At 43.9% G+C, this 11,966-nt stretch overlaps 1 protein-coding gene across 1 annotated transcript; it reads right to left on the reverse strand.

The window, feature by feature from the left end:
- Positions 1-6,017: 6,017 nt before the first annotated feature.
- Positions 6,018-11,598, reverse strand: si:dkey-13p1.4 (transmembrane protein 151B). The gene is made up of 2 exons (XM_053434475.1): positions 11,316-11,598; positions 6,018-8,701 (listed from the first exon to the last, which is right to left on the reverse strand). The coding sequence occupies exons 1-2, from the start codon at positions 11,457-11,459 to the stop codon at positions 7,073-7,075; spliced, it is 1,773 nt and encodes a 590-aa protein (XP_053290450.1). The 5' UTR covers positions 11,460-11,598; the 3' UTR covers positions 6,018-7,072.
- Between the last annotated feature and the right edge of the window lie 368 nt (positions 11,599-11,966).

An 11,966-nucleotide genomic window follows, 5' to 3' on the forward strand; every position in this document is an offset into this window, starting at 1 on the left:
CTGACAAACATTGTTGTGCATTTTAAAGAACAAAGTATTTTCATGTGAGAGAACAAGCATTTCAATGAAAACTAGGGCTGCGCAAAATGATCAAAATGTCATATCCTCTTGTAGAAGTCATTTCATATCCAGTTAATCATATGTATTGTAATTGGTCATCCGTCTCCGTGATTCTTTAGGTTTTGTTTGAGCTCTGAGTTGTATTACTCTCATCCATAGACACCTATGAAGGTATTTTCTGCTGCAAAACACTTGTGCAATGGAATTTGTGGTTGTAGAAAATCGTCTTATCTTAAATATTCTCCATACAGTGTGACATGAACCTCTTGGTAAAATAAATTTAAACTATTTAAGTCTGAATTTTGTTTGGAAATATCCTGGGTTGTATAATGTTCACATGTTCGTTTGTGATGAAATACTGCGGCTAAGAGTTACACGACGAAATGAACAATGTATTTTGTTTCATTTATTACATGCATATGTTAATGTATATAAACATATATGTAAATATATATTGTATATATATATATATATAATATGTATATATATATATATATATAAATACTAAGACAAGAACGTGATAAGACAGGAGCCATTAAAAAAATTAAAGATCAGATGCTGCAAGAATGACGCAATTAAAAGTCCACCAAAATGAAACGTCCTGTTTTTATTTACAGAAATAAATGATCGCAAAACGTCCTCATCAGTAGGTGGTTATATCACCATAGCAACCAGATGCTAAGATTTGAAATAGAAGATTATTTTGATTGACAGGGACACTCTCTCAATACCTCCTTAGATGCTTTGATGAACAGCATCAAAGTTGGTATTTTGATAGGAGACCTCTGATTGGCTGTTGATTGCTTTAAATACTGTTAAATTTTAAGACAGCTGCTATTGCACTCTGACCTTGACTGAGGTAAGTCATGTCTCACCCTCTCTCTGTATTTACCCAGCATGCTAACCAATACAATTCAGGCTCATTATTCAAGTTTGAAATTAAACCACTGTATAATATGAAGCTTCTGCTGTTACATGTTGATAATGTGCGGTTTTCTGTTGCTTTTATGACAAATGTGAAAATATTGTTGCTGGCTTCTTTTGTGTTTTCTGCTGCTTATCTTAATGAGTGATATGTGTTAACGTGATGCTAAGTAGCGTTAGGTCACCGAGGCCAGGCAGAGCGAGGCATTGTGGACAAAACACCTGTAGCACCAGGAAATGTTCCCATTTCACATCTTATTCTACCAAACGATGTGTTTTGTAACATTGGGAAGATTAACCTTGGTGTTTAACTTTAGTATTTAAGATAAAGTAAAAAAACAACAGCTTCCATCACTGCAAATCAAATTCAGATTCAAATTCAAATCAAAGGGGCTTGGTGCCATGGTGATTGATGAGGGAAGTTTTATTTCCCCAAAAAATTTACTGGTGATTTTTTGGTTAATGTGTAGTTTGAATGTGTTGAAGGACAAGTTGACGGAAGCTTAAGTTAATGCTAGGAGCACATTACATGAGGTGTGTAGCTCCTTTAAGGAAAAAAACAATCCCTCTCTATTGGGTCTAATGTTATTTCAGAGAAAACTTTTCTGGAAGGAGCATCAACTTGCATAACTTGCTCACACGGTCCCATTTTTTTACTCTCACAAATTTCAAATATATCTGTGTGTCCGGCAAAGTCTTGGAATTCTCCCGATGTCTTTATTTCACGGATAGGACTTATAGTTTCTGAATTATAGTTGTTTGAGTGGTGCACTCAGAGTTTAGATTTCTCTCTTCCCAGTGAGGAGAGAGCAGTTGCATTCAGTTGAGTTTCCATGGCAACCAGATACACACGTAGCAGGAGGGGAGTCTCTCTCTCTCTCACTCTCTCTCTCTCTCTCTCTCTCTCTCTCTCTCTCTCTCTCTCTCTCTCTCTCTCTCTCTCTCTCACTCTCTCTCTCTCTCTCTCTCTCTCTCTCTCAATCTCAATCTCTCGCTTAAACCAGCCAGTCTGTCTCTCTCCCTCTCTCTCCTTCTCTCTGCGTGTGTCTCTCTATCTGTGTCAATTGTTTTATATTGAATGTTTCATTGATCAAATTCACCTAAATCTTACACACTATTTCATCCTGTCACCTGCAGACATAAAGCCTTTTGACTTCAAGTTCCAGACAAGAGCAGAAACCTCTTCGGAAAACAGTGCATCAACTCATCCAACAGCTTCTTCAAAAGATACATCTACTCTCTGTGGTGAACCATGGAGAAACCAGATATTCTGAGGATCCTCAATGACGAACTCCTCACAGCCTACAGGAGGATTAATGCTCTTAAGGAGGAGGTGTGGCAGCTGCAAGACCAGCTTCAAGACAGAGATGAGTTCATAAAGATGGCGGTGGAGAAGGAGAAGGAGAAGGAGAAAGAGAAGGAGAAAGAGAAGGAGAAAGAGAAGGAGAAAGAGAAGGAGAAGGAGAAGGAGAAGAGGAAGGAGATTGAGACCGAGACCGAGAAGGAGAATGAGATCCAGGCCCTGACGGAGAAGGTGGAGCAGCTGGAAAACCAGCTGAAAGAGAAAGATGTTGTCATAGCGAAGGAGGTGAAGAAACGGCGCGCTCGCCTCAGGGCCTATCTCGACTGCCTTGCTGAGCTAACTGACTGTCAGGCCAAGGTTAAGCTGATGGAAGCAAGGCTGCACCAGGAGCCACCCCAGCCTTATACAGGATGTAGCAGTGAGGTGGAGGTGGAGAAGGAGAAGGAGAAGGAGAAGGAGAAGGAGAAAGAGAAGGAGAAAGAGAAAGAGAAGGAGAAAGAGAAAGAGAAGGAGAAGGAGAAGGAGAAGGAGAAAGAGAAAGAGAAAGAGAAGGAGAAAGAGAAGGAGAAAGAGAAGGAGAAGGAGAAGGAGAAGGAGGAGGAGAAGGAGAAAGAGAAAGAGAAGGAGAAAGAGAAGGAGAAGTACAAGGACAAGGAGAAGGAGAAACTTGTGACGATCTACAATGTCGAAATCCTCCGAGCCAACAGGAACATTTTGATTCTTAAGGAGGAGGTGTGGCGGCTGGAAAACCATCTTAAAGACAGAGATGATATCATAAAGATGGCGGTGGAGAAGGAGAAGGAGGAGGAGAAGGAGAAGGAGACGGAGAAGGAGAAGGAGAAGGAGAGGGAGATTAAGACTGAGACTGAGACCGAGAGGGAGATGGAGACGGAGAAGGAGAATGAGATCCAGGCCCTGACGGAGAAGGTGGAGCAGCTGGAAAACCAGCTGAAAGACAAAGATGTTGTCATAACGAAGGAGGTAGAGAAAGGGCATGCTCGCCTCAGGGCCTATGTTGACTGCTTGGCCGAGCTCACTGACTGTCAGGCCAAGGCTAAAATTCTGGAAGCAAGTCTGCACAAGTGAGCAGTGAGGTGGAGGTCAACATGGAGAAGGAGAACGAGAAGGTGCTTGCTTCAGGGCCGAAAGGAAACGAAACTGCAGCAGGAGAAAACTCCAACTATGGGACTGAGCTACAGAAAGGAGGAGGCCGAGATGAGCTGGAGGAGAGAGAAGAGGTGGAGAAGCCCCCGCCCTCACCCTTTTTCTACTCCTCAAAACAAACCCCTCCCCTGTCCCCCTTTGTACATATTTGAAATGATCTAATGATGTGTTGTAAATATGTTAAACTTTTTAAATAAAAATAACTAGTATAGTAACATCTACCTCTGTCTTTCTGAATATACACACAGGATTCATTGATCAATTAACACAGTGTTGGAGTGAAACAAATCAGTGTGATTCATTTAGTTTGCTACTATTCATATGAACACAGCAGAGCATAGACAAACAATGTTTCTTAACTTTTTTACATTTGGTCAAATCTATATATTAATTATGACAACAATACAATAATAATACTATCATCTCATCTGAGGGCCCACCCATCACACTGACCACGCCCATCTGACACGCACACACACTCACGCACACACACACATGCACACACACACACACACACACACATACACACATACACGTACACACACATGCATACACACGCATGCACACACACACACACAAGTCATTATCATTTATATATTTACTGTATATATACACATTTTTTTCAATTTATTCATGTTTGAGGTCAATATCAGATCAGAAGACATGTTCATGGCCCTGAAGTCAATTTAAAATGACATGTAGCATGTTAGAGTTATAAATAACTTGTCCATGTGTAAAACAATAGTTTAATTAAAAAAAAAAAAAAAAATCACAATAATTATTTTGGGGGGCTGAAGCACATTTTAGGGGGGCTTCAGCCCCCCTAAAACAGGCCTAACGACGCCCCTGGGTGGGACTAATGACCCTCAGCCTCACAGGGAGCCCCACTGTCATTAATCCTGTGCCCCCTCACAACTGCTCATTATGGGATGCGTCCAGGGGTGGACTGGCCATCTGGCATACCGGGCATCGTCCCGGTGGGCCGTTGACCCAATGGGGGCCGGTCTGGTCCGCTCTGGTTTTTTTTGTTTTGTTTTTTTTCTCTTCTTCCTCTCTAAATTCCCTCCAATTGGGCCGGCCAATTGGCTACAGAGGGCTAGCAGTGTGTTGCCAGCATCGACACATATGATTGGCCTATTGTTTGTCATTGTCAATCAATCATGGGCTGACAGGCTCAGAGAGCCCTGACAGTGCTGTCAATCACAACACAAACCAGGGTGGGGCGGGACCTCATGGCATTGGCGGGGGGAGTCGCGGGTCGGGCTGCTGCTGAGACAGAAACTTAAAATGGATAATAAGAGTTAAAAACGCCCGGGTGGCGCTGAGAAGCATCGGGAAAAAAAGCTGAAGTGTCTGGAGGTGGAGGCTGCTACATGTGCCAAACTGACGGACCTGTTTGGTGCCGGGTTCACCAGCCCAGCAGCAGCAGGTGCGCCGGGAGACGAGCGAGGAGGACTCGACAATGATGAGCGAGTGGAGGCAGACATGGTAAGTAACGTTGGCCTGGGGCTGGCTAGGCTACATTTTTTAGACATGTCCAAAACAAAGTAGAAAACGTTTTTGATTTTGTTTTAATATGCCGAATTGTGATATTATGGGTTATTATTGTTCAGATGATTTAGCTAAGCTAGCTAAGAGCTGCTAACGTCGTTTACTGTTGCCATAGCTGAGCTGTAAATAGAGATGCAGAATCAAGCTGTATTGAAAACAGAATACAAGTAAACCTATAGGGAATAATTAGTTTAATTTGAAATATTTGCCATTGAATTTATTGTAATATTTCAATTCATTTATTGTTTACTGAGGTGATAACTATTTAATAGGTATAATTTGTGTGTAAATGTTCCACTGATAAGGTGAGAAATATTTAATATTATTGTTATTATCACACAAGTTTTATTGTGCTTATGTGTTGATCCTTAACACCACTGACGCGTAACATATTTTACACATCCCACTACGTAGTAAGAGCTATCTTAATTTGGAGTTAAATAAATTTACTTTTGGCTTGAGAGGTTTGTGTGTGGCCTCCCTTCTTGTTGCCATCTTTGAGATAGGTGGTAACAGTAGTATGCATGAGAGAAGACGCCGCGAGATTTGTGGACTTCTATGTGGTGTCCGCTGATAATGTAGTGGGCTGGTCTGGACAGAAAATGCCAGGGCTGAATTTTTGTCCCAGTCCACCCCTGCTCACGTCCCACAGCGATATCCAGTGGCCACCAGTTGTCAGAGCAGCTTCATCAGTGACTTTATAAACCAGGGAGATTATTAGTGAATGACTTTCTGTGAGAGACCTCAGTGTCCAACCCTGGACGTCCTTCTGAAATCCCCCTGTGTGGTGGAGGATGTGGTGGATCCCTCACCACACAAACAGAATGACCTGAGTGCTGCTCATCCTTCATCATGGGATGAGCAGGTTCAACGGGCAGCTAATCCACACTTTGTGTAGAGATTAAGAGGAAACTCAAGATAAAATCTCCTCCTGTTATGTTAAACCATTCTTTAAATTATTCCACTTTGAAACCATTCATCTCAATCAGACAGGGAAGAAGATCACAAGTCAATGTTGAATATGCAACGGTCCTTCAGAACCACTTTTATTTCCTGTAGTTATACATTCACCACACGTTCACATATGTCTCATGGGTTTAATGCTTTGTTGTGTTAATTAAAAATGTTCTATGAAAAAAACTAAAAGCAGAATACACGTGTCTTTGGTTTCACCTTGCTGTTAATCAATAAACCAAAACACAATACCTTTGGTAAAGACATGCAACTTTTCTTTTCGTTTCATTTATTGTTCTCATTAATGTATCGAATGTATTTACCACATATAAGAACTGGTGAAGATTTCTTTACCTTTATTTTTGAATATGATTAGATCATGCAGTGTCATGTGTCAAATACCCTCAGCCTACACAAACGCACACATGCGCACAGGCACACATTTGCGCAGCTATCCTCATTAGGACCTTGCATTGACTTCCATTCATTGAGGGCCATCTAACAGTCAAATCAAAGCCTTATCCTAACTGTAACCATGTCAAACTCATACTTCTAACTTTAAAAGGGAATTCCGGTATTTTCTTGGTCCTATGTTTATAAATTTGGTTTGTAAATTAATGGTACTGACTAAAACCTTTGGAATTGTTCCAGTAGATTGCCAACACCAGCAGCTGAAACACGTTCACAGTGGCTACAACGTAATCTTATGGGTCAACTGTGACCGTCCACAACATGGTAAATGGTTTTTAAGACACTAACCACAATTCACATCTTACTCCTAACCTTAACCAGGACTTCAGGAATTGTGTTTGCGTCATCAGGACCAGGCAAGGTCAGTGTTAATATTGGAAGAGGTCCTCAAGAGGTAACAAAAATGTGTACTCACACACACACACACACACACACACAGACACAATGTGAATGTTGTTGTTACAAGGAGGATGTGTTAAGGTGAGAATGTCCCAGTGCTTTTCGATACATCAAATCTGCAGCTTTATATTTACAGTAGAATACAGACTTTCTCCATATGTTGTCATTAATGTAATTTTGTCAATCAAATATTGACTCTGTCCATTGTTACTGATCAATCTTGACCTGTCAACCTCTTTTTGTCCTTCACAGAGACGTCTCCACACAGGACGACCCTCTCCGTATGTAATAACGCCTCACCTCCCTCCCATCCTCGCTGCCACAGCCCTCTGACCGATGCACAATGAGAACTGGGAAGAAACTAGCGTCTCTGTATGTGGGTGGACTGTCGCTGAGGGCCAGCTGGCTGGAGTCGGACCTGCAGCACTGCTCGTCCACACAGCAGGGGTCCGTCAGGTTGCTGCTGTGGCTCCTCCACAGCGCCACGGTGCGATGGGAGCCATACATGCGGCAGAGGGACAGGCGAGACGTGTCCGAGGAGAGGTGGGACTGGAACAGTGCTCCCCGGCAGGAGAAGATGGAGGAGCAGCTGGAGCTGGTGATGGTCCTCCTCCTGCCTGCCTCGCTTCCTTGTGCCGGCGGCTCGCTGCTTCGCCCGCACTCGTCCTGGCTCTGGAGAGCACCGTAGTTCTGAGCTGCCTGGCTGCTGTCCAACAGGAAGCCGTTGGAGGATGAGGTGCACTCAGTGTCATGCGGTGAGTTAGAGTCGGCTGTGCTCATGTTTATCAGCATGGCCTCTGAGTAGCTGGGGATCACCTGGCGGTTGCAGCGGATGTGCCACTCCATCTCAGTGCTGTCCAGTGTGTCTACTCGGGGAATCGCACAAGTGATATTACTCCCCACCGGCCTGTCCTCATCCAGAGGCGACGGGCCGCTGTACTCTAACCCAAATAGTTTTTCTATGCGGTAGTGCACGTAAGAAGTGCGGTACTCTATGAGCACCCTCAGAGGCCAGGACAGCATGACGAGAGCTGCGAGCCAGAAGGCAACATGGGAAGTGTACCAGGGCATCCTATCTGGGTCCACAAAGGCGATCAGGTTTTCTCTGAAGTCCACGTTCTTCAGCTGCATCCCCTCCCTGGCCTCCATGTAATCGTCCAACCCCTCGATTTCAGAGAAGAACCTGGCTCTCTGGTTGAGGTAATCGTTTTCTGGACCCGCCTCTGTGAAGCTGAAACACTTGGTGAAGCGCAGGCGAGCGGCCGGATGTCCCTCCAGGCCACTGAGGTCACGCGATACATCCTTCATCCCACAATGGCTGTAGTCAAACTCTCCTTCTGCCACATGTGTGTTGACCCTCTCGTGGTACACCTGCGTGGTGGTGTAGGCGTCCCCGTTGCGGTATCGCGTGACCTGCCGAGTCCGCCGCACAAAGTGGTAGCTGATGGCCTTCCACCAGATGCAGGGCTGGGCCGCCCGCATCCGCAGCACGCGCTCGTACACGCTGTCCACGTCCGCCTTGCACTGCAGGTCGCTCCTGGCTCTGCAGTGCCAGCACTCCACCATGTACAGCACATAGAGCATGAGCAGGAAGGCCAGGGGGATGTAGATGTAGCCGTCAGAGCAGGGGCTGTCGTGGTAGATCATCGAGTGGCCTCCGACGCCCCCCATTCCAGACGCCCCCCGCATGGAGGAGGTGAAGGAGGCCGTGAAGGAGGAGGTGAGGGCAGTGTTGAAGCTGATCTTGGTGACCCGGGTGAGCCGACACCAGGCCACCACGCCCACACAGCTGTACATGAGCAGGGAGAGCAGCAGGCAGCGCCATTGGGACTCCCGGCAGACACAAGCACCCAGGGACTGCTGCACTGGACGCTGCTGCAGGGAGAGAGAGTAATGAGGGGAATGCACTTCAGAGCAATATGGCAGTGATATCACGACTTGCAGTAGAGGTGCAAATGAGGTAACTGCATGATAAATCACCAAGCTTCTCCCAAACCTAAGCGTGAAGTAAATCAAACCAAAGAAAGATCCGCAGAATTCAATTACACCAAGTCGTGTCCCTGTGAGGCTGAGTGTCCAAGCAGCTGACAGACTAATATTAACTGAGGGGTTCTCATCCTGAAATTAATTTTATTTCAATTGGCAAAAGCACCGGCTAGTAAAGATGTCACATTAATACCAGAGGGTAGTGATCATAGAAATAGAGCCCAGCTGACTCTGAGCTTAGTAGGCAGATATCGATATAAATGTTTGATAGTTTAATATATATTTTACATTAGTACAATATTTAATATTTGCTTTTTTTAATTCACTTTTGTTAATACATTTTGACAAAGATATGTACAGTGTGACATTTTACAGTATAAAAATGTTACATATGTAATAGAGGCACAGTGACTTGCTGGTTGATGTTTCCATCAACATGGAAACATCTGTGATAGGATAAATATTTAAACATGGTCCCTAAATATAACGGGGCTTACAGTATACAATTTGTAGGTTCATCTTAACGGTGTATCCACTCATGACTTTTCCTTGGGGGCCTGCAGGTGTGATCATTCATGATTGGAACCATCAGGTGCTATGTGATAGGTTTAATATAAATGGTAATATTTAAATATTTAAATACAAAAAATTATTGTGATTTAGAAGAATCACTAAAACCATTTTATCATGCTGTAATTAATAATCGACTGTATATAATATAAAATAATCTAATATAATCTAATAAAACTTAATATAATCTAATATAATATAATTATATATCTTCCTGCTTTACCCTTCATCTGATGGGGACATGGGTGGTGAGCTCTTTGAAAACAAACAAGAAACACAAAGCGCTCACATTTGCAATAAGTCAAATTGTCCAATTCAGCAAAGATAAAGCTATTTCACTGACAGTTAAAGAAGCTGCAGTTTAACCCTTAAAACATGAAGAGATTAAACCACAAAAGAAAATCTATACAGTCTATAACCTGTGAGAGGGGCAGTTAAGGATCTTTTAAATATTGTAATTAGATCCAATCTCGTCAGACACATTCATTAAGATTTTTGAACGACTCTGGGGCCCTTTGTAATATTCTTGTCCAGTGACATTTCTTCCCATGAGACCAGGCTGCGTTGCTGTCCACAACCTCTGGTGTTTTATGGAGTGAAACGATTTATGCTGACAAGCGGCCATCCATTACTGCACTGACACAGGGGTGGAGATGTCACTTTGCTGCACGGTTCCACCTCAGTTGTTTATGGAGCAAATAAGGATTCGGTTCTCGTGTACGAGAGAGGAAGGAGTATCTCATTCATCCAGGGCTCCTGGCTGCTGATATTAAACACTATGTACTCATTCACCTTAATAACATCATGGGGTAGTTTTTTCCCAGCATGTTTTTATACTCACATTTGAAATACCTCTATTTCTAAACCCTGACAAGTTTCTCCAAATCAAAGCTCAGATGGAAAGCAGTATATCCTCTGTCACAGCCAGCTGAATTAAATCTGTTGACTAATGATAAACAGGTAATATAGTTTGTGACAAAAATCTGCTCCACTTTAGCTTATATATATATGCAATGTCTGTAGAGAACTGGTGTAATTTTACTGTCTGTTCATGGCTGATTGCGCCCAGCAGACTGTCCAGATGGAATAATAACTTCATGCTAGAAGAGACATAGAGGATGATGGAACTGACACTTGCAGGTTGAATGAAAGAGATCAACACTAAGGTATATGGGGCTTTGATTAAAACAGCCAGACACAACTCCATCCAGAGCAACATCCACCCATTGGTGACAGCTCGTTTCCACATCACTGGAGTCGACTGTGGCCATTAAGTGAAATGTTCTATTCTGACATTTCAGCGAGAGAAGATTGGGTTAGGCTGCAGGTGGAAGGAATCGTACGTGTAATTTAAAATACATTTCACTGAGAGGATGAGCCATTACAGGACAAAATCTGAATTCAATCTCTTATGGCTTCACACAAAAGAAAATGTTGTGGAAATAATTTAAAACACGTATAGTTAGTAAACTTTCACATGATTGTGGCATTGATTAATGTTTCAGGAAGAGGCAGTAATCCTTTCTTACTTTGCCTGAAGTCATTCAGATATGGTGTATGCATTTATAATTTGGCTCAAGCCTCCTGAGATGTAGGAGTGCAAGCAACATGTTTGTGGCTGTTGCATTGTCCCTGCACCTCTCATGCTCTGCTGAGGGATTTTATAACTCTACTGACACATTTTTGGGGGGTGAAATAAGGGCTGTGGCGACCGACTGGAGACCGAAGCAAAAGTCTGAACGTGTTTTTAGTCCCTGTTACAGCACTATATCTCTGTGCTGTATTGTGTAATGTATTTTTTTTAATTATTATTACATATGCTGATTGATACAGGATTTTGAAATAAAACTGAAATAACTAACTATTCCCACGTCTTTTTATTTTATCCAACTTAAAACTAAGATGAAGAAACTTAGTTGACGTCTACACCTACCTCCTCCAGTGCATCACTCCCAGTCTCTCGATCTTCCTCCTCCTGCTCCTCCTGCTCCTCCTGCTCCACCTGCTCCTCTCCCTCAGCATCAATGGGAGCGCTGGCCGTCGTGTCCTCCGCAGAGTCCCGGTCTGAGGAGAGCATCCTGCACTTCTCGCATGTCAGGGAGGGAGAGGGTTAGAAACTCACTCCTCTTCTTCTCCTTTCACATGCTCACTTTCTGGAGATCCCCCCCATTGGCTTTGTTGGCCCCGCGCAGCTTCACGGAGTCTGGGCCGGAGCCAGGAGGCTGATGCCGCTGCGGCTGTTGCTGATGCTGCTGCGGCTGCACGGAGCGGGGATCCCGCCGCGGTCCTCCCGCCGCTCGGGGGGGAGGGGGGCGGAGTTGAGGGATTTCACCGCAGCAGAGGCACAGCAGGTTGACCATGGTGCAGTCAGGCCAGGGTTGTCGTCGGTGTGGCCCGGGCTCTGTGGAGGATAAATCACCGAATCAAACCATGCATCTTCATCAATAAAGAAACCAACGACACCGCATATTCTGTGTGTTCATCCAGATTGTCCGACTGTCCGAGAGGAACGAGGCAGACATGAATCATCTCGGACGTCCAGCGACACGAATGAGAGCATGCATTAAATATAATTCACAAATAA

This window comes from Pleuronectes platessa, chromosome 11, assembly GCF_947347685.1.
Source record: "Pleuronectes platessa chromosome 11, fPlePla1.1, whole genome shotgun sequence".
In the NCBI taxonomy this organism is placed as follows: Eukaryota; Metazoa; Chordata; class Actinopteri; order Pleuronectiformes; family Pleuronectidae; genus Pleuronectes; species Pleuronectes platessa.

What these genes read in the sequence shown, in the direction of transcription:
- si:dkey-13p1.4 (XM_053434475.1), bottom strand. Translation starts at nt 11,459, where the DNA reads ATGCTCTCCTCAGACCGGGACTCTGCGGAGGACACGACGGCCAGCGCT. An exon ending in GGAGTGATGCACTGGAGGAG is followed by an intron (nt 8,702 to 11,315) that starts GTAGGTGTAGAC and finishes CTCTCCCTGCAG; the next exon opens with CAGCGTCCAGTGCAGCAGTC.